The sequence below is a fragment of the Drosophila biarmipes genome, unplaced genomic scaffold, assembly GCF_025231255.1.
Source record: "Drosophila biarmipes strain raj3 unplaced genomic scaffold, RU_DBia_V1.1 ptg000004l, whole genome shotgun sequence".
Classification (NCBI taxonomy): Eukaryota; Metazoa; Arthropoda; class Insecta; order Diptera; family Drosophilidae; genus Drosophila; species Drosophila biarmipes.
This window is the reverse complement of record NW_026114526.1, coordinates 588,258-612,366: the sequence shown is the minus strand read 5'-3', so window position 1 is coordinate 612,366 and position 24,109 is coordinate 588,258. Positions and strand designations below refer to the sequence as shown.

The window sequence follows — 24,109 nt, the reverse complement described above, 5'->3', positions numbered from 1 at the left end:
TAACGAATAGTAAGTCTAAATTTTTATGTAAATTATTGAAAATATTATTGATTTGTATTGACACCATACTAAAAATACCATTGATGAAAAGATTCTCGTGTGGTTGATGTATGTTGCTCGGCAGTGAAGAATGATGCTCCGGAATTGAAGACCAAAAGAGGGATGATAGATTAAAGTCGCCAATCACACAGATATGTTAATTGTCGTGCAGATTATTGTAGCCTTGTAAAATTTATATGAACCATTGATGGTATGTGTGGCATTTGCAAAGTTTTCGATTCTCCAATTATCGACACTGCAACTTGATCAACAATGGTATCTTCAATGAGAAGATGAGTTGCCAAGCAGAGCAATATGCAGCGAAAAGCAAAAATTTCACCACCCCATCAAGCAAAGTGGGTTTTTAGGCAATCTCTGTCTTTTGCGGAATACATGGTACAAATTGGAGTCGAAGAATTAATTGATTCGGAAGTGAAACTTTTTTTTCAGAACTGAAGGGAAGCTTGCCTACTTTAAGTAAGTTTTCTAAGCAACTTTTTGTCAAAGACAAAGAAAACTGGAATCAAAAAAGAATTATAAACTTGAACATGTATTCGATTTTAGTTATGACAGCTAAATGTTTTGGGCAACTTCTCACCCTACATCGATTCAAATTAAAAGCTGGGGACTTATCCTTTTAGATGTGATTTTAGCAACCGTGTTCTAACGCGTCTGCACTAACTAAGCCGATACGAGTCGATCTAGCCATGTTTGCTGTCCGTATGAATGCTATCGGAAATATAAACTATAAAAGCTAGAGGAGGTGGATCTGGCACTCAGATTTCTGGGCTTCCTGCGCAGTGCAATTTGGTAGAAGGGTGCCACGCACACCTCTAACTCCCACCATGCGCGAAAACTTTAGTCTACAGTTTTAATGCTAACAAAAATTTTTACTGAAATGTATTAATTGCTTCCTTAACCTGAGTAACGGTTATCTGATAGTTGACGCACTCGACTATAGAATTCTTCCTTGCTTTTCTGCTTATATTTATGTTTCTGCCAGCACCAAGGTAGAGAAAGCAATATGTAAAATAAGCAAAAAATTATTAATTATTTTTTTTAAATCAAAATTTTTGCGGTAGCATCTTGTTACATAATTTCTGATGAGCAACAAAGAAGAACGCTCGTCCTCGGCCATAAGCCAAAAACAAACGCTATAGTCGAGTGGCTCGACTATCAGATAACAGTTACCCAGTTTAAGGGAGCAAAAGCAGAAAAGCGATATTTTAGGGCGCCACCTAGCGCCTATTTCGGTAGATGGTTTGTGGGCGGTAGACAGATTTAAGGATTTTAAATTTTGGTGGGCGTTAGAGTGCGCGTGTCACATTTTAATAAGCAGCAAAGCGATATTTTAATAGATGTTATGAGAGCGGCAGACAGATTTTAGCGTTTTGGCCATTTGTGGGCGTTAGGGTGGGAGTGGCACCTTTTTTTGGTGAGTCGATCGGAATTGATAAGATAAATACATTTCAGTTAAAATTTTGGTTCTATCAAATAAACTGTTGGCGCTACAGATTTTCGCGGATTGTGGATGGTAGAAAGAGCGTGGCACCGCCGAAACAAAAGAGCTGAAACAGTCAAACTTGACATGCAGATTCCTGAGCTTCCTACGCAGCGCAAGTTTCAGCGTTGTGCCACGCCCACTCTAACGTCCACAATCCGAGAAAATCTGTAGCGCCTCTAGTTTTTATGATAGAAAACAAATTTTAACTCATATGTATTTGCTCAGCAATACCTATCGATTGACACAAAATATGCTACGTCTCTTTTAACGGCCACCAACCGCCCAAAACTGTGGTGGCCACAATTGTCATGCTAGACATTTTTTTTGTTTAAATTTATTTGTCTCATTAAAACCTTTCGATTGATCTAAAAAAATGTGCCAAGCCCACTCTAACGCAACTAAAGGGCTTAAACGCTTAAAACTGTCTGTCGCCCCCAAAACAAATACCAAAAAAACCGGTATGTGGAGCTTTACAACTATAGCGTTCTTTCTTGTTTTACTTTATCTTAACTGAGCTAGCCATTTAATATGAAAGGGGCAAACGCGGTGACAAAAAATTTATTAAAGAGGTTGTGACAATAAAAATATTTCTTGGGCTTGCTTTTTATTAAAAAAAATATTTCAAATTCAAAGTCAAAGGGCCTCTACCAGCTAAACAATACTGTAGTTCAAATGCGGTTAAGGATAAGAAGAAGCCAATTTCTAATCTAACATCTATAAAATACAATTGCATGAAACACAATAAGAGCAAGTAAGTCGCTCTGAATTCATTATTACAAAAATTTACCCAATTTCTGAATTTAATTTATTTGAATGCTGGCAGCTCTGATTTAAAAAAAAAAGCATTCATTCATTTTAATAATTTCTCATTCTGAATGCTCAAAAAGAAATAAAAGTTAGTTAAAGTTTTATTAAAATTTGTTTGAACTGAGTAAATATGTAGTGCTCAATGTGAGTATTTACGTTATCGTTTTTTTTTTTATTATATATTTAAAAAATTAAACCCCTTTTCTTTTCTACATACCATACATATATCGAACAACGAAATCGACACGATTATCCCAGGAATAAGCCATTATGACGTTATGGGCTCAGAGCTAATCCTAATAAAAATGTTGCAACTAGAAATAATATATATATATATAAATCATTAGAGTATACCTACATACGCACCAATATTTTTATTCATCGGAGTGCCACAGATATCGTACAGCGCCCATTTAGCTTTCTATGTGTATAAATATATATATATTTTAAATGACTTAGCGCTGATATGATTTCTGTGGCAACCATGCGTTTATTTTATTAAATATTTTCGTATACCAATTTTCTATTATGAGCCTTTATAAGTTTTAAGTAATTAACTGGTAAATATTAGCTCCTTACCTTCTGAATGGATTACTTCAGACTAACTAAATTTTGTGTATCTTTTGCCAAAAAGCAATACTCCTTGGCAACATTATTTATACTGCATGTTTCTAAACATTATATATAAATAAGTGTATAGGAAACCCATTAAAAATTTATATATGTTCCCTTGTATAAGGTAATGTAACTATCAGTAGATATTTGCATTGCAATGAAGCGTTTATTTCGATATACTATGGTATATTAATATCCGTTTTTCCCCAAATGCAAAGAACAGAACAATCCAAACAGACATATTTGTTATAAAATCTTTTTACCAACAATAAAACATATTACAAAACAAAATTAACTTCAAAGATACAAAATTGCAAAAGTTATCTTTCTAACCGATCAACATTAAATATTTTTCTTAAAATTTTAGAGTTTATGATGCGTCTTTTTTGGTTTAATTTTACTCATAAAAAAATTGTAAAAATTTCTGTATTTCCAAAATGGTCAAACGCTTCAGTCTCGTGTACCACTATTATATACTCATTTACTCAGCAAGCCGATTTAAAGCATTTACTAATGTTGTGATTTCAACCATTTTTGTCACGCTGAAATATATTGACAAATAAAAAATGAATAGTTCATGCTCAACTACTCTCTAGCTCCTTTAGTTTCCGATATCATAGCGTTTACAGATAGACAGACTCGGCTAGAGATCCTGATCAAGAATATATGTATTTTATAGTGTCAAAAATACTCCCTTATACCTGTTACGTACTTTTCCCCGAATACAATATAATCTGTTACTCAATGAGTACCCGGTATAAATATATTAATAGTACATGCATAAACTATTATAAAAAACATTATTTATAATACTTACATTTCCCTATTTTTAGCTTGACTTATATAAAAGTGATAATAATCACATAAGTGCATATATGCAAAGGTTCATTGTACATTGATTCACGATATTATCGTTGTGGATGGCAGTCCTCATATTGAAGAATAGCAAACATAGTGCGTGGGTAGACTAATATTAAGAACTAGACCTACTATAAGTTTATGAATATATGAAAAGATATTTAAAGTCTAGTGCTCGAAATATTATTAAAAATAGGTAGGAATATGACATTTCTATCGGTTACCAAACTAAAGGGAGCAAGAGGGATTTATATAACCAGAAATATATGAAGTATATGGAATTCAATATATAGGCAGAAGACAGATTTTAGAGTTTTGGCCGTTTGTGGTCGTCTTTTTAGGTCAACCGACATGTTGACAAATACTTTTAAGATAGCATTTTTATACCCTTGCAGAGGGTATAATGATTTCAGTCAGAAGTTTGCAATGCAGTGAAGGAAACGTTTCCGACCCCATAAAGTATATACAGTGGCTCGAAGCTTATTTCGTGCAAGAGAAAAATTAAATTTTAAATCGTCATTGCTGCTAAACTAGGAACGATATCAACAAAATTTAAACGCAGTAATTCAAATAAACTCTTAATTTATTAATATAACAAAACAAAATTACTTAATCTAAAAAAAACAAAACAAATTTTCATATAAAACTAAAAAACAAGGCATTTCTGGCGTCGAAGCTTAATTCGTGCAAAGACTTTAAACTCAAAAAAAACATAAAAAAGGGACTTTTCAATCCGTTTTTTTTCTGTATACTTGTTTATTTGTATTCTTAAATAAACATTTTATACGTTTTCGGAGCTGGTTACACTAAAGTAAAATTTACCGGTAATTTTTGGCTATGGGTCCGCGAATAACGATCGAGCAAAGGGAATTAGTCCTTAAACACTTTAAGGATGGATAAACCCAGCGTGCCATAGCCGAAATGGTTTGCTTAAGCCCCAGTACGGTGCAATATATAATTCAAAGATTTGTTCGCGAAAATCGAGAGGAAGATAGGGGCCGAGTTGCGCCGAACAAAATTTTTAACGACCACGAGGAGCGCCGAATAGTCCGAAAAGTTAGGGAAACCCCCAAACTATCGGCTCCAAAAATCGCTGCAGAGATAGAAGAGGAAATGGGCAAAAAATGTTGCCCAGACACAATTCGCAACGTACTGCACAAGCATAATTTTAATGGTCGAGTTGCTCTAAAGAAACCATTCATCAGCGACAAGAACAGAATTGTTCGTTTCAAGTTCGCCAAGGAGATGGAGACTAAGCCGATTTCGTACTGGAATGACGTTATTTTTGCGGACGAATCCAAATACAACATTTTCGGGTCGGATGGGAGGCATTATGTTTGGCGGCGTCCGAATACGGAGCTAGATACAAAAAATCTAAAAGCTACGGTCAAGCACGGTGGAGGCCATGTTATGGTTTGGGGCTGTATGGCTGCGTCTGGGGTGAGAAACCTAGTCTTCATTGATGGCATTATGGATGCTAAGATGTATTTATATATTTTAAAAGAAAACTTACTACAAAGCGCAGAAAGCTTGGGAATACTGGACCGTTCCATTTTTTATCAAGACAACGACCCGAAGCACACTGCTGCCGATGTGAAGTTTTGGTTGGTCTGGAACTGTCCACACACCATAAAAACACCAGCACAATCCCCAGATTTAAACGTTATTGAAAATTTGTGGGAGATTTTGGACCAAGCGATCCGCAAAAGGAAAATTTCTAACAAAACTGAGCTAAAGAGTGCCTTATTGGAAGAGTGGCGTAAAATTCCTGTGGAAACAACAAAGAAATTAGTGGAGTCCATGGGAAATCGTCTTAAATCGGTTAAGAAACAAAAAGGCGGTCCAACAAAATATTAAATTTAAGAAATAAAAATGTTACAATATATTTAAGTGCTTGCACGAATTAAGCTTCGACGCCAGAAATGCCTTATTTTTAAGTTTTATATGAAAATTTGTTTTGTTTTTTTAGATTAAGGAATTTTGTTTTGTTATATTAATAAATGAAGAGTTTATTTGAATTATTGCGTTTAAATTTTGTTGATATCGTTCCTAGTTTGGCAGCAATGACAATTTAAAATTTAATTTTTCTCTTGCACGAAATAAGCTTCGAGCCACTGTATATTCTTGATCAGCATCACTAAACGAGTCGATCTAGCCATGTCCGTCCGTCTGTCCGTCCGTTTCTACGCAAACTAGTCTCTCTGTTTTGAAGCTATTTTTGTGTTTTTTTAACATATAACCTTCTAATCTTGGAAATAACATTTTTTAATTAGTTCTGAATTTTTAAATTAATTTTATCAAAATCGGACGACTATTTATATAGCTGCCATATGAACGATCGGAAAATTAGTGGTAAAATAATATGAAAAAATTAAATCTTCGGTGTTTTTAACATAAAACATTTTTTAATTAGTTCTGAGTTTCTAATTAAATTTTATTAAAATCGGACGACTATATCATATAGCTGTCATAGAAACAATCGGGAAATTAGTGGGAATATAAAATGAAAAAATTATATCCTCGGTGTTTTTTAACATATAACCTTCTAAGCTTGGAAAAAACATTTTTTAATTAGTTCTGAATTTTGAATTAAATTTTATCAAAATCGGACGACTATATCATATAGCTGTTATAGGAACGATCGGAAAATTGGTGGGAAAATAATATATAACAAATAATAGCTTTGGTGATTTTTGACATAAAACCTTCTTAGCTTGGAAATAACCTTTTTTAATTAGTTCTGAGTTTCGAATTAAATTTTATTAAAATCGGACGACTATATCATATAGCTGTCATAGGAACAATCGGGAAATTAGTGGGAAAATTATATGAAAATATTATTTACTAAAGTTTATTATTCCTTATAACTGCAAGGGTATACAAACTTCGGCATGCCTTCCTTTCTTGTTTTATAATGAAAACTGTAGGCGCCAAAGTTTTGTGCGGTTTTTGGGTGTTAGAGTGGGCGAGGCGGCCTATTTTATAGTTTTCGGGATCTCAGACTCATAAAATTATTGTTTTAAGTACTAGAAAAATCCCACTAAATATAAAATCTGCCTAACATTATGAAGAGTTAACCTATATATAGTACAATCACCATAGAAAATAAGTTTTACGGGTTATTTTACTTAAATGCTAAAATTTTTTTTTTATTTAAGGCGACTTTTTCCGCCATATTTCGCAGAACAAAAAGTAATCTAAAATCGTCCGCAAAAATAGAATATCAACCTTGAAAATTGAAAAACGGTCGCCCAGCGAACTAATGCGTTGGCGTTTTAAACTCATCTAAATGGCATGAGTTCGAGCCCACGAAGAATCAAAATTCTTTTGCAAGTTTTTAGAATTTGTTTTTAAAATATTTTGTCTTAAAGTACAAAATAAATTTTAGAATAAGTTAAAGTAATAATCTAAACAAATATATTTAGTACATTTCTTTCAAAGTATAAGTTGCTTACATATTTATAATTCCCCGATTTGTTTTTATTGACTACTTTCAGCTTTTATGGTTCTATTTAAAAGTTTACCCACATGTTTTGAGCGGCCGAATAATAACTTTACCTTCTCACCCTCATCCTCTTAAGTTGATGTAAAAAAGGACAATAAGTCAAAATATTTATTACAAAAATTACAGAATAACTACCGCATAATAAGTTTTCCCCATAACCAAAAAATATGTATATATATATATGTATAAATATGTATATATACCATTTTTTATAAATTTTTTTTTTTAATTTGTAGGCACTAGCCCTCTTTTTTTTAGGTGCTTTACCTTTAAAACAAAAAAAAAACCGTACAATTTTTACTCTTTTTTCATATGTAAAATGTAATTTACCTTTGAGAACAGAAAAATTGCCCTGGATTTAAGAGAATTGGCTATAAATTTAGGAAAATCGCCCTAAGTGTAAGACCAATATATGCCTATATTTGGAAAAGTTTTCCCTAACTTTGTTACTCAATCGTGATTGCACCCGTTTTAGGGCGATTTTAAAGTAAAAGATCTATGAGTGTAATGGTATAATTTTTTTGCATTTGTCAAAAAATATCTTTTTAATCATTCCTATATGAGCTATAGAATACATTTGTCCGGTAAGGATTGTCGGTACTAAATGCAATAGAATTATGACTTTTGGTAAGTAAACGGAAAGACGGGCATGGCTAGAACGACTAGTGTATTGATGCTGATCAAGAATATATTCAATATGGAGTTTTTCAAAGCGTTGCAAACCTCTGAATTAAATCATAATACCATATATAGGAGTATAAAAATCTTAAAAGTATGGGCGCCATAAACTCAAATCTGGCTCAAATCTGATAGAAAGATATAAGCCGCAATGCGCTACAACAACAACAGACGACTGCCGCTGCGAAGCGAAATGTCACCATTTCGGTAAGATTAGCCATAAAATTGCCGAACTGGATTGAAAATTGTGCAGAAGGTAAGATGAAACAATCTGAACGATAGCAATAATTTTGGAATAAAGTATGACAAATGGCACCTTTTTTTGGTGAGTCGATAGGTATTGATGAGACAAATACATTTTAGATAAAATTTTGGTTCTATCATAAAAACTGTAGCCGCTACAGATCTTCGCGGATTGTGGGCGTTAGAGTGGGCGTGGCACCCCGCTGAAACAAACTTGCGCTGCGTATGAAGCCCAGGAATCTGCATGAATGAATATTCTAGCTCTTATAGTTTTCGAGATCTCAGCGTTCATACGAACGGACGGACAGACGGACATGGCTAGATCGACTCGGCTAGCGATCCTGATCAAGAATATATATACTTTATGGGCTCGGAAACGCTTCCTTTTACTTGTTACATACTTTCTGACGAATCTAGTAAATAGAAATGGAGCTTATCTTACGAAAACGGAATAATTAGTAACACTTAGGAATGTTTATGGTTGTAATCAATCTAAAATGTATCAAAATACGATCACATGTTTATCAAGAATTGCATTACCTGTAAATACCTAAGCCTCCAGTTGGAATAGAGCGACCAAATTATACATTCATATTAACTGTTACGTACGCCCTCCATATAGAAAGATTCAGCGACGAACCTTAAGTCGGAGGGAGGGGTGCATTTGACTAACCACACTTAGGCTAATAATGTCTAAAGAAATTGCAATTTGGCAAATTACTGGTGTCGCGTGGCCAGAACAACGGCCACGATCGACCTACTGGTAACCATATCCCGGTAGCTGGCAAAGTGCAACAGCCGGCCGTTGACTTCAAAGATATTGGATACCGAGATAAAGCGGAAGCGGCCGGCTCCGAGGAAAGGCGACCTTTCCAGGGTCAGTCGCCCGCGGACTCCGCTCCTCCAGGATCAGCCACCAGGATCCAGCAGCCCTTGAGGAGAGCACCTATACTTCAAAAGATTTTCATGTGTCGGACCATCGCCGCCATTATAATCAAAGAAGGAGGGAATATCAACCACAAGGACAACATTTCATATACTGGGAGGCTTGTAGCTGCAGTAATCGAAATTCTTATACTTCCGAAGATTGTTCAGCTGTAGGAGTCACCCGATCAGAGGCTTAGTCACCAACAGCATACTTGGAAAAAGTGGAGGTGTAATATAAATGTGTCCATCGAATCAATCTGAGCTAAAGTGAACTTATGCATAACCAAAGGCAAATAGCCGCATATAATACAACCTATACACAAGTGAAAATCAAAAACACTGGAAGCATTCAAAAGTGCAATGAAATACATTTAAATCAAGTGAATCGGTAGTGCTGATCCTGATAAACAATTAGCGAAGACGAGTCTCACCACCAGCGTTACGGACGACGCGTGCCTCAGGCATATATAGATTTTTTGTGTTTTAGTAAATTAGTATTCTAAAGAGCAGCAGTCTTTTAGTGCACGTATAATTACACTTATATTCAATATATAATTTTGCAAATCCCAGGATCCGGAGTGTCGAGATCTCATCGCACAGGATTTAAAAGGCGGTTTGTCGGAACGCGGTTCCTTTTTTAATGCATACATATATAAATATTCGTGCAGTCCGAACAGTTTTTTTATAGGCTGTTATTAATATTTCAGCGGCAAGTATCAGCCTTGTAGTTGTATGTACAATTACAAGAGCCCTCTGAGCGAAGTTTGCAGTCGTGAATAGTCAGCGTTTTGCTGATGTGTACACCACCGGTAAGGTAAATTCGATACTCTTCGCTAATAAAAAAATAATTGTCAAGTAGAATTATTGCACTCTACCACGGCATATGCCGACATGCATGTGTTAATCAATAAACTTATAATGTGAAAACGAATTTAAAACCATGGTTTATTTTAACATGGGGGGTGTGCTGATGTAAGAAGTGAAGTAGGTCAAGAACAATGACGTAACTTCCGACGGACAACCTTGACAATAGGGGATCGTTTTGCGCGGCCCGTGACAATCCATTGGCACACGAATGTGTGAAGGGGAGGGAATATGGCCGAAACACAGCCCGCTCGTATTGTGGGGCAGTGTGGGCTGACGACTGACAAACATTACGTCCTAATAATATTTTTCCCAGCACTTGAAATATTTATTCTTATTATGATGGACGGAAGAGAGGCTTACCAAGAGCCCCAAAAATGGTGCCTGAACATCAGACGCCTCTCCCTCGGCCCAAGTTCATTTCAGGACTCAGGCACTAATATGCCCACGTAACATCACATGAGCGGAAAATAAGTGAAGAAAACGACTTCTAGGATTACGTTATTTTTCTGATAGGTAATTTAAACAAAATTTGTTTATTTTCATCTTACCTTTTACACTGAGAGTTCTATTGAGGAAGTTAAGTCCGTCGACTTATTCTTTGGTCGATAATTTTGCGCTTCCATCAAAGTACAGTTGCCATAGGTGGGAGTAAACTTACTTGTCTATTTGGAATTGCCATGAAAGGTCATGCGCATACTAAAACATATTTTGATTGTTAATGATTTTAAAAGAAACCGATCTGCATTTAGTAACTCTATTTTTACAAAGGGATCTTTAAACTTTGGGGCTTGCTTTGTTCGGTGACGTTCTTAATTTTTTAACAACACCTGGTCTACTACAATATACAATTATTACTTCCTCATTCTTATTCTGCGTTTAAAAACACATGGCCTACTACAATATACTTTATTATTAATTCCTCATTCTTATTAAACCTGCGTTTATCGAAATGAGCCTTAGCTTCCATTGTTTTCTTGAATACTCGCTTCCAATTAAATTATTATCTTCATCAATTTAGCTTCATTACTAACTCGCATTTCTAATGGGCTGACCGTAGTGACTCGATTAGACGTACAAATTATTGCCATTTGTACTCCAGTAAAGGTCTAAATGCCTTTTTCCATCACATAAGCTGCTTGATATTGTCTCTGGCATACGCTTAATATGAACTGGGATCGACGGTCGGTTTGGTTGGAGTCTTTTCTATTTCAGCTATCTATGTTAAATATTACAAATCAATGGTTTAATGCGCAGAACAACAAAATACATAAAACAAATTTTAGGTTTAAATAATATATTATTTTTTGACCACATTCATTTGACAGAATTAGTAGATTAGGCAAGAAATGCTGCTTAAATATCTCCATTTCCCTTTTGCTAAGTAACGGGTATCTGCACATACATATGGCATCAGAATCCGCCACGCTGGCATAGATGTTAGAAATGTTGTTTAGGTGAAGCCCAGTAAAGCCCAGAATCACTGTCTTCCCGAAAGAGCCAGACACGGTCACCGCCAACTGCGCTAACCGGCTAGTCATAATTACGGATTCGAATTACAGTGCAATAAAATTTAAGGCCACGATGACACTACCTCCTTTTTCGCACTGCATTCTGCAGTTTCTATCTTTACGCAAAATCTAAAATAATTCAATGAATTCAGTCGGGCTCAAGTTCGAATTTAGCCAAGTTTTAAACAGTATGATTATGTCATAATAGCTGTTTAAATTTACTACAGACAAAGCCGGGGCAGGTTGCCCGTCAGCGCATACTGTTGAAGAGGAATTCTCAGCATCCAAATTATTATAATAATATTGCAGTCAAATTGAGCATATTTAAATAATTTTTTTACGGCAGTTTGATTCACCTTTGAAAAAATCGAAATACGCAATGGTCCTCCTTTTAAGAAAGTCCAAGGGAGGATTGATATGTCCCTCATATTTACTGAATGTGGACAAAATTTATTTATGGACGTTGATGAACTTCGAACAGTACAAACAAGTGTCCCAACGACACCAAGCACATGCTTGTTACGCGCCGGCCCCTTTATCGATTTGGGCGAGAATGCGAGTTCGCGAGGAAAATACATACATAAAACAAATAGAGACGGGACACAAATGAAAATAAAGGGCACAACTAAGAATTAAGCAAATGAGTTGAAGTATTCGTTTTTAAAACCGGGGTAGTTATTGAAATGCAAATTAAATGATAAAGTTTATTATAGTTATTTCATAGAACGCGAAAGTGGTCGTGCATACAAAAATTTGATGTGCATCGTGGCAAAGAAGATAATAATTTCGTGTTAGTCTAACAGGTACATTGAAAATTAGGCGGTTTAAAAGATCTGCAGAATCAATGTCACCTCTTATAAGATTTTGTATAAAACAATATATATATATTTGTATAAATTACGTTTTGATCCCAGTTTAAACTAAGCAGGGCAAATAAGAGAAATTTTTTTTGTACCGATTCAATAAGGTCGATGTGCACTTGATATTGTGGACTCCAAACCGAGGAACAATATTCCATAATAGGACGGACAAGGGAGGGAAATAATAATTTGGTCGTATAAGGGACATAAAATTCTTTTGACCAACGCTTTATAAACCCAAAAACGCTCATGGCTTTGTTAACAGGGTCGAGATAACACACCTAAATCGTTAACATAATAGATAGGGTCGAGTGGCGTACTTTTAAGAAAGTAGCTGATAAACGTAGAAGAACCCCTATAAAAAGTCATAACGTTACATTTAGGGCAGTTCAAATTTAAAGGGTTGTATTCACAACATCTATGAAAACAATCAATATCTGACTGTAAGTTATGTTTCGACGCTCTACCTTTATATGATAAACAAAGCTTAACATCAGCAGCAAATATTAGTACATGAGAATGTGTTATGATTGAGGTAAGATCGTTAATAAACAAACTAAACAGCAAAGTGCCCAAATGACTACCCTGAGGCACTCCAGATGTCACGTAGATCAATTTTGAAACAGCATTCTTGAATATAACCCTCTGAGTCCTAATATTCAAGTAACATAAAATCCAAGATAATAGATTACCAGGAAACCCAAGCTGATCTAATTTAAATAAATGAAGTGAGTAGTTAACGGAGTAAAAGGCCTTACTAAAATCTGTATATACCTTCTATCATAAAAACTGTAGCCGCTACAGATTTTCGCGGATTGTGGGCGTTAGAGTGGGCGTGGCACCCCGCTGAAACAAACTTGCGCTGCGTATGAAGCCCAGGAATCTGCATGAATGAATATTCTAGCTCTTATAGTTTTCGAGATCTCAGCGTTCATACGAACGGACGGACAGACGGACATGGCTAGATCGACTCGGCTAGTGATCCTGATCAAGAATATATATACTTTATGGGCTCGGAAACGCTTCCTTTTACTTGTTACATACTTTCTTACGAATCTAGTAAATAGAAATGGAGCTTATCTTACGAAAACGGAATAATTAGTAACACTTAGGAATGTTTATGGTTGTAATCAATCTAAAATGTATCAAAATACGATCACATGTTTATCAAGAATTGCATTACCTGTAAATACCTAAGCCTCCAGTTGGAATAGAGCGACCAAATTATACATTCATATTAACTGTTACGTACGCCCTCCATATAGAAAGATTCAGCGACGAACCTTAAGTCGGAGGGAGGGGTGCATTTGACTAACCACACTTAGGCTAATAATGTCTAAAGAAATTGCAATTCGGCAAATTACTGGTGTCGCGTGGCCAGAACAACGGCCACGATCGACCTACTGGTAACCATATCCCGGTAGCTGCCAAAGTGCAACAGCCGGCCGTTGACTTCAAAGATGATGGATACAGAGATAAAGCGAAAACGGCCGGCTCCAAGGAAAGGCGACCTTTCCAGGGTCAGTCGTCCGCGGACTCCCCTCCTCCAGGATCCAGCAGCCCTTGAGGAGAGCACCTATACTTCAAAAGATTTTCATGTGTCGGACCATCGCCGCCATTATAATCAAAGAAGGAGGGAATATCAACCACAAGGACGACATTTCATATCAAGGCAAATAGCCGCATATAATACAACCTATACACAAGTGAAAATCAAAAACATTGGAAGCATTCAAAAGTGCAATGAAATACATTTAAATCAAGTGAATCGGTAGTGCTGATCCTGATAAACAATTAGCGAAGACGAGTCTCACCACCAGCGTTACGGACGACGCGTGCCTCAGGCATATATAGATTTTTTGTGTTTTAGTGAATTAGTATTCTAAAGAGCTGCAGTCTTTTAGTGCACGTATAATTACACTTATATTCAATATAATATTTTGCAAATCCCAGGATCCGGAGCGTCGAGATCTCATCGCACAGGATTTAAAAGGCGGTTTGTCGGAACGCGGTTCCTTTTTTAAGCATACATATATAAATATTCGTGCAGTCCGAACAGTTTTTTTATAGGCTGTTATTAATATTTCAGCGGCGAGTATCAGCCTTGTAGTTGTATGTACAATTACAAGAGCCCTCTGAGCGAAGTTTGCAGTCGTGAATAGTCAGCGTTTTGCTGATGTGTACACCACCGGTAAGGTAAATTCGATACTCTTCGCTAATGAAAAAATAATTGTCAAGTAGAATTATTGCACTCTACCACGGCATATGCCGACATGCATGTGTTAATCAATAAACTTATAATGTGAAAACGACTTCTAGGATTACGTTGTTTTTCTGATAGATAAGTTTAACAAAATTTGTTTTTTTTCATCATACCTTAAAAATTGACACTGATAGTTCTATAGAGGAAGTTAAGTCCGTCGACTTATTCTTTGGTCGAGAATTTTGCGCTTCCATCAAGGTACAGTTGCCACAGGTGGAAGTAGACTTATTTGTCTATTTGGCAATGCCATGAAAAGGTCATGCGCGTACTAAAACGTATTTTAATTGTTAATGATTTTAAAAGATACCGACAAGCATATATTAATCAATAAACTTATAATGTGAAAACGAATTTGAAACCATGGTTAATTTTAACATGGGGGTGTGCTGATGTAAGAAGTGAAGTAGGTCAAGAACAATGACGTAACTTCCGACGGACAACCTTGACAATAGGGGATCGTATTGTGCGGCCCGTGACAATCCATTGGCACGCGAATGTGTGAAGGGGAGGGAATATGGCCGAAACACAGCCCGATCGTATTGTGGGGCAGTGTGGGCTGACGACTGACGAACATTACGCCCTAATAATATTTTTCCGAGCACTTGAAATATTGATTCTTATTATGATGGAGGGAAGAGAGGCTTACCAAGAGCCCCAAAAATGGTGCCTGAACATCAGACGCCTCTCCCTCGGCCCAAGTTCATTTCAGGACTCAGGCACTAATATGCCCACGTAACATCACATGAGCGGAAAATAAGTGAAGAAAACGACTTCTAGGATTACCTTATTTTTCTGATAGGTAATTTAAACAAAATTTGTTTATTTTCATCTTACCTTAAAAATTGACACTGAGAGTTCTATTGAGGAAGTTAAGTCCGTCGACTTATTCTTTGGTCGATAATTTTGCGCTTCCATCAAAGTACAGTTGCCACAGGTGGGAGTAAACTTACTTGTCTATTTGGAATTGCCATAAGAGGTCATGCGCATACTAAAACATATTTTGATTGTTAATGATTTTAAAAGAAACCGATCTGCATTTAGTAACTTTATTTTTACAAAGGGACCTTTAAACTTTGGGGCTTGCTTTGTTCGGTGACGTTCTTAATTTTTTAACAACACCTGGTCTACTACAATATACAATTATTACTTCCTCATTCTTATTCTGCGTTTAAAAACACATGGCCTACTACAATATACTTTATTATTAATTCCTCATTCTTATTAAACCTGCGTTTATCGAAATGAGCCTTAGCTTCCATGTTTTCTTTGGCTTGTTTTCTTGAATACTCGCTTCCAATTAAATTATTATCTTCATCAATTTAGTTTCATTACTAACTCGCATTTCTAATGGGCTGACCGTAGTGACTCGATTAGACGTACAAATTATTGCCATTTGTACTCCAGTAAAGGTCTAAATGCCTTTTTCCATCACATAAGCTGCTTGATATTGTCTCTGGCATACGCTTAATATGAACTGGGATCGACGGTCGGTTTGGTTGGAGTCTTTTCTATTTCAGCTGTCTATGTTAAATATTACAAATCAATGGTTTAATGCGCAGAACAACAAAATAAATAAAACAAATTTTAGGTTTAAATAATATATTATTATTTGACCACATTCATTTGACAAAATTAGTAGATTAGGCAAGAAATTTTTAAACAGTATGATTATGTCATAATAGCTGTTTAAATTTACTACAGACAAAGCCGGGGCAGGTTGCCCGTCAGCGCATACTGTTGAAGAGGAATTCTCAGCATCCAAATTATTATAATAATATTGCAGTCAAATTGAGCATATGTAAATAATTTTTTTACGGCAGTTTGATTCACCTTTGAAAGAGTCGAAATACGCAATGGTCCTCCTTTTAAGAAAGTCCAAGGGAGGATTGATATGTCCCTCATTTTTACTGAATGTGGACAAAATTTATTTATGGACGTTGATGAACTTCGAACAGTACAAACAAGTGTCCTAACGACACCAAGCACATGCTTGTTACGCGCCGGCCCCTTTATCGATTTGGGCGAGAATGCGAGTTCGCGAGGAAAATACATACATAAAACAAATAGAGACGGGACACAAATGAAAATAAAAGGCACAACTAAGAATTAAGCAAATGAGTTGAAGTATTAGTTTTTAAAACCGGGGTAGTTATTGAAATGCAAATTAAATGATAAAGTTTATTATAGTTATTTCATAGAACGCGAAAGTGGTCGTGCATACAAAAATTTGATGTGGCAAAGAAGATAATAATTTCGTGTTAGTCTTACAGGTACATTGAAAATTAGGCGGTTTAAAAGATCTGCAGAATCAATGTCACCTCTTATAAGATTTTGTATAAAACAATATATATATATTTGTATAAATTACGTTTTGATCCCAGTTTAAACTAAGCAGGGCAAATAAGAGAAATTTTTTTTGTACCGATTCAATAAGGTCGATGTGCACTTGATATTGTGGACTCCAAACCGAGGAACAATATTCCATAATAGGACGGACAAGGGAGGTAAATAATAATTTGGTCGTATAAGGGTCATAAAATTCTTTTGACCAACGCTTTATAAACCCAAAAACGCTCATGGCTTTGTTAACAGGGTCGAGATAAAACACCTAAATCGTTAACATAATAGATAGGGTCGAGTAGCGTACTTTTAAGAAAGTAGCTGATAAACGTAGAAGAACCCCTATAAAAAGTCATAACGTTACATTTAGGGCAGTTCAAATTTAAAGGGTTGTATTCACAACATCTATGAAAACAATCAATATCTGACTGTAAGTTATGTTACGACGCTCTACCTTTATATGATAAACAAAGCTTAACATCAGCAGCAAATATTAGTACATGAGAATGTGTTATGATTGAGGTAAGATCGTTAATAAACAAAGTAAACAGCAAAGTGCCCAAATGACTACCCTGAGGCACTCCAGATGTCACGTAGATCAATTTTGAAACAGCATTCTTGAATATAACCCTCTGAGTCCTAATATTCAAGTAACATAAAATCCAAGATAATAGATTACCAGGAAACCCAAGCTGATCTAATTTAAATAAATGAAGTGAGTGGTTAGCGGAGTAAAAGGCCTTACTAAAATCTGTATATACCTTCTATCATAAAAACTGTAGCCGCTACAGATTTTCGCGGATTGTGGGCGTTAGAGTGGGCGTGGCACCCCGCTGAAACAAACTTGCGCTGCGTATGAAGCCCAGGAATCTGCATGAATGAATATTCTAGCTCTTATAGTTTTCGAGATCTCAGCGTTCATACGAACGGACGGACAGACGGACATGGCTAGATCGACTCGGCTAGTGATCCTGATCAAGAATATATATACTTTATTGGGTCGGAAACGCTTCCTTTTACTTGTTACATACTTTCTGACGGATCTAGTATATAAAAATGGAGCTTATCTTAAAAAAACGGAATAATTAGTAACACTTAGGAATGTTTATGGTTGTAATTAATCTAAAATGTATCAAAATACGATCACATGTTTATCAAGAATTGCATTACCTGTAAATACCTAAGCCCCCAGTTGGAATAGAGCGACCAAATTATACATTCATATTAACTGTTACGTACGCCCTCCATATAGAAAGATTCAGCGACGAACCTTTAGTCGGAGGGAGGGATGCATTTGACTAACCACACTTAGGCTAATAATGTCAAAAGAAACGCCTCCCATATAAAAAGATTCAGCGACGAACCTTAAGTCGGAGGGAGGGGTGCATTTGACTAACCACACTTAGGCTAATAATGTCTAAAGAAATTGCAATTTGGCAAATTACTGGTGTCGCGTGGCCAGAACAACGGCCACGATCGACCTACTGGTAACTATATCCCGGTAGCTGGCAAAGTGCAACAGCCGGCCGTTGACTTCAAAGATGATGGATACAGAGATAAAGCGAAAACGGCCGGCTCCAAGGAAAGGCGACCTTTCCAGGGTCAGTCGTCCGCGGACTCCCCTCCTCCAGGATCCAGCAGCCCTTGAGGAGAGCACCTATACTTCAAAAGATTTTCATGTGTCGGACCATCGCCGCCATTATAATCAAAGAAGGAGGGAATATCAACCACAAGGACGACATTTCATATACTGGGAGGCTTGTAGTGTCCATCGAATCAATCTGAGCTAAAGTGAACTTATGCATAACCAAAGGCAAATAGCCGCATATAATACAACCTATACACAAGTGAAAATCAAAAACATTGGAAGCATTCAAAAGTGCAATGAAATACATTTAAATCAAGTGAATCGGTAGTGCTGATCCTGATAAACAATTAGCGAAGACGAGTCTCACCACCAGCGTTACGGACGACGCGTGCCTCAGGCATATATAGATTTTTTGTGTTTTAGTGAATTAGTATTCTAAAGAGCAGCAGTCTTTTAGTGCACGTATAATTACACTTATATTCAATATAATATTTTGCAAATCCCAGGATCCGGAGCGTCGAGATCTCATCGCACAGGATTTAAAAGGCGGTTTGTCGGAACGCGGTTCCTTTTTTAAGCATACATATATAAATATTCGTGCAGTCCGAACAGTTTTTTTATAGGCTGTTATTAATATTTCAGCGGCGAGTATCAGCCTTGTAGTTGTATGTACAATTACAAGAGCCCTCTGAGCGAAGTTTGCAGTCGTGAATAGTCAGCGTTTTGCTGATGTGTACACCACCGGTAAGGTAAATTCGATACTCTTCGCTAATGAAAAAATAATTGTCAAGTAGAATTATTGCACTCTACCACGGCATATGCCGACATGCATGTGTTAATCAATAAACTTATAATGTGAAAACGACTTCTAGGATTACGTTGTTTTTCTGATAGATAAGTTAAACAAAATTTGTTTTTTTTCATCATACCTTAAAAATTGACACTGATAGTTCTATAGAGGAAGTTAAGTCCGTCGACTTATTCTTTGGTCGAGAATTTTGCGCTTCCATCAAGGTACAGTTGCCACAGGTGGAAGTAGACTTATTTGTCTATTTGGCAATGCCATGAAAAGGTCATGCGCGTACTAAAACGTATTTTAATTGTTAATGATTTTAAAAGATACCGACAAGCATATATTAATCAATAAACTTATAATGTGAAAACGAATTTGAAACCATGGTTAATTTTAACATGGGGGTGTGCTGATGTAAGAAGTGAAGTAGGTCAAGAACAATGACGTAACTTCCGACGGACAACCTTGACCATAGGGGATGGTATTGCGCGGCCCGTGACAATCCATTGGCACGCGAATGTGTGAAGGGGAGGGAATATGGCCAAAACACATCCCGATCGTATTGTGGGGCAGTGTGGGCTGACGACTGACGAACATTTTGCTCTAATAATATTTTTCCCGGCACTTGAAATATTTATTCTTATTATGTTGGAGGGAAGAGAGGCTTACCAAGAGCCCCACGACCTGAATACGACGTAGCTTATGCCTGCAAAAATGGTGCCTGAACATCAGACGCCTCTCCCTCGGCCCAAGTTCATTTCAGGACTCAGGCACTAATATGCCCACGTAACATCACATGAGCGGAAAATAAGTGAAGAAAACGACTTCTAGGATTACGTTATTTTTCTGATAGGTAATTTAAGCAAAATTTTAAAAATTGACACTGAGAGTTCTATTGAGAAAGTTAAGTCCGTCGACTTATTCTTTGGTCGATAATTTTGCGCTTCCATCAAAGTACAGTTGCCACAGGTGGGAGTAAACATACTTGTCTATTTGGAATTGCCATAAGAGGTCATGCGCATACTAAAACATATTTTGATTGTTAATGATTTTAAAAGAAACCGATCTGCATTTAGTAACTCTATTTTTACAAAGGGACCTTTAAACTTTGGGGCTTGCTATGTTCGGTGACGTTCTTAATTTTTTAACAACACCTGGTCTACTATAATATACAATTATTACTTCCTAATTCTTATTCTGCGTTTAAAAACACATGGCCTACTACAATATACTTTATTATTAATTCCTCATTCTTATTAAACCTGCGTTTATCGAAATGAGCCTTAGCTTCCATGTTTTCTTTGGCTTGTTTTCTTGAATACTCGCTTTCAATTAAATTATTATCTTCATCAATTTAGTTTCATTACTAACTCGCATTTCTAATGGGCTGACCGTAGTGACTCGATTAGACGTACAAATTATTTCCATTTGTACTCCAGTAAAGGTCTAAATGCCTTTTTTCATCACATAAGCTGCTTGATATTATCTCTGGCATACGCTTAATATGAACTGGGATCGACGGTCGGTTTGGTTGGAGTCTTTTCTATTTCAGCTATCTATGTTAAATATTACAAATCAATGGTTTAATGCGCAGAACAACAAAATAAATAAAACAAATTTTAGGTTTAAATAATATATTATTTTTTGACCACATTCATTTGACAGAATTAGTAGATTAGGCAAGAAATGCTGCTTAAATATCTCCATTTCCCTTTTGCTAAGTAACGGGTATCTGATAGTCGAGGCACTCGACTATAGCGTTTTTTCTTCTTTGAAATGTTTTTTCCCGATAGCCTTTAAACTGAGAAACTAGTTTGTGTAGAAACGTACAGACGGACGGACAAGGCTAGTTTGACTCGCCTAGAGATGTTAATTAAGAATATATATACTATAGAAAATATAACTATAATATATACTATATTATGGGATCGGGCTCGTCTCCTTCACTGCGTTGAAAACTTTTAACTGAAATCATAATACCCGCTGAAAGAGTAAAAAAAAATATTAAGAAGAAAAGGGCCAAGAGAACTACCCTAGGAAGTCCTGATGTCGCTTTTTAATAATGGAACAATGCACACCCCACTTAAAAATGATAACGTCGGTTATCTATCTACAATGCAACCCAATCAAGAAAGAGCAGTGAAAGCCAATTTTGGAAAGTTTAGCCTTTAGGGCAGAGTGACAATCCTTGTCAAAAGCTTTGGAAAATCTGTGTAAATCGTGTCCATATTGGGCATCGTAGGTTAAATAGGCATGAAGCCATGTTGATTAGATTCGATATAAACCCTAATAAGACAGATAATTTTTTGAAAATTATTCTTTCGAAAAAATTAATTATGCTGATTTTAGCAATTAACCTTTAATTAGAAATACCACATTTATTTCCTGTTTTATAGACAGCCATGTCAAATCAATGGTTTAATGCGCAGAACAACAAAATAAAGTGAAGTGATCTTATGCATAACCAAAGGCAAATAGCCGCATATAATTCAACCAATACACAAGTGAAAATCAAAAACATTGGAAGCATTCAAAAGTGCAATGAAATACATTTAAATCAAGTGAATCGGTAGTGCTGATCCTGATAAACAATTAGCGAAGACGAGTCTCACCACCAGCGTTACGGACGACGCGTGCCTCAGGCATATATAGATTATTTGTGTTTTAGTGAATTAGTATTATAAAGAGCAGCAGTCTTTTAGTGCACGTATAATTACACTTATATTCAATATAATATTTTGCAAATCCCAGGATCCGGAGCGTCGAGATCTCATCGCACAGAATTTAAAAGGCGGTTTGTCGGAACGCGGTTCCTTTTTTAAAGCATACATATATAAATATTCGTGCAGTCCGAACAGTTTTTTTATAGGCTGGTATTAATATTTCAGCGGCGAGTATCAACCTTGTAGTTGTATGTATAATTACAAGAGCCCTCTGAGCGAAGTTTGCAGTCGTGAATAGTCAGCGTTTTGCTGATGTGTACACCACCGGTAAGGTAAATTCGATACTCTTCGCTAATAAAAAAATAATTGTCATGTAGAATTATTGCACTCTACCACGGCATATGCCGACATGCATGTGTTAATCAATAAACTTATAATGTGAAAACGACTTCTAGGATTACGTTGTTTTTCTGATAGATAAGTTAAACAAAATTTGTTTTTTTTTATCATACCTTAAAAATTGACACTGATAGTTCTATAGAGGAAGTTAAGTCCGTCGACTTATTCTTTGGTCGAGAATTTTGCGCTTCCATCAAGGTACAGTTGCCACAGGTGGAAGTAGACTTATTTGTCTATTTGGCAATGCCATGAAAAGGTCATGCGCGTACTAAAACGTATTTTAATTGTAAATGATTTTAAAAAATACCGACAAGCATATATTTGTCAATAAACTTATAATGTGAAAACGAATTTAAAACCATGGTTAATTTTAACATGGGGGGTGTGCTAATGTAAGAAGTGAAGTAGGTCAAGAACAATGACGTAACTTCCGACGGACAACCTTGACAATAGGGGATCGTATTGTGCGGCCCGTGACAATCCATTGGCACGCGAATGTGTGAAGGGGAGGGAATATGGCCGAAACACAGCCCGATCGTATTGTGGGGCAGTGTGGGCTGACGACTGACGAACATTACGCCCTAATAATATTTTTCCGAGCACTTGAAATATTGATTCTTATTATGATGGAGGGAAGAGAGGCTTACCAAGAGCCCCAAAAATGGTGCCTGAACATCAGACGCCTCTCCCTCGGCCCAAGTTCATTTCAGGACTCAGGCACTAATATGCCCACGTAACATCACATGAGCGGAAAATAAGTGAAGAAAACGACTTCTAGGATTACCTTATTTTTCTGATAGGTAATTTAAACAAAATTTGTTTATTTTCATCTTACCTTAAAAATTGACACTGAGAGTTCTATTGAGGAAGTTAAGTCCGTCGACTTATTCTTTGGTCGATAATTTTGCGCTTCCATCAAAGTACAGTTGCCACAGGTGGGAGTAAACTTACTTGTCTATTTGGAATTGCCATAAGAGGTCATGCGCATACTAAAACATATTTTGATTGTTAATGATTTTAAAAGAAACCGATCTGCATTTAGTAACTCTATTTTTACAAAGGGACCTTTAAACTTTGGGGCTTGCTTTGTTCGGTGACGTTCTTAATTTTTTAACAACACCTGGTCTACTACAATATACAATTATTAATTCCTCATTCTTATTAAACCTGCGTTTATCGAAATGAGCCTTAGCTTCCATGTTTTCTTTGGCTTGTTTTCTTGAATACTCGCTTCCAATTAAATTATTATCTTCATCAATTTAGTTTCATTACTAACTCGCATTTCTAATGGGCTGACCGTAGTGACTCGATTAGACGTACAAATTATTGCCATTTGTACTCCAGTAAAGGTCTAAATGCCTTTTTCCATCACATAAGCTGCTTGATATTGTCTCTGGCATACGCTTAATATGAACTGGGATCGACGGTCGGTTTGGTTGGAGTCTTTTCTATTTCAGCTGTCTATGTTAAATATTACAAATCAATGGTTTAATGCGCAGAACAACAAAATAAATAAAACAAATTTTAGGTTTAAATAATATATTATTATTTGACCACATTCATTTGACAAAATTAGTAGATTAGGCAAGAAATTTTTAAACAGTATGATTATGTCATAATAGCTGTTTAAATTTACTACAGACAAAGCCGGG

The 24,109-nt window shown here is 36.1% G+C and overlaps 1 protein-coding gene across 13 annotated transcripts in view; it reads right to left on the bottom strand.

Annotated features, from left to right (window-relative positions):
- The window catches only part of LOC108027594 (sarcoplasmic calcium-binding protein, alpha chain), a 169,918-nt gene extending 166,962 nt beyond the window's left edge, over positions 1–2,956 (bottom strand). For 6 of the 13 annotated variants that reach the window (XM_050889577.1, XM_050889570.1, XM_050889576.1 and 3 more), the window contains exons 1-2: positions 2,930–2,949; positions 2,568–2,664 (exon numbers count right to left, since the gene is read on the bottom strand). In XM_050889577.1, the coding sequence (XP_050745534.1) occupies positions 2,568–2,619 (52 nt within the window). In that variant the 5' untranslated portion in view covers positions 2,620–2,664; positions 2,930–2,949. Of the gene's footprint in view, positions 1–2,567; positions 2,665–2,708; positions 2,727–2,929 lie in introns of those variants that run through there. The other 7 variants (XR_007764823.1, XR_007764822.1, XR_007764821.1 and 4 more) reach the window with 5 other exon arrangements.
- Between the last annotated feature and the right edge of the window lie 21,153 nt (positions 2,957–24,109).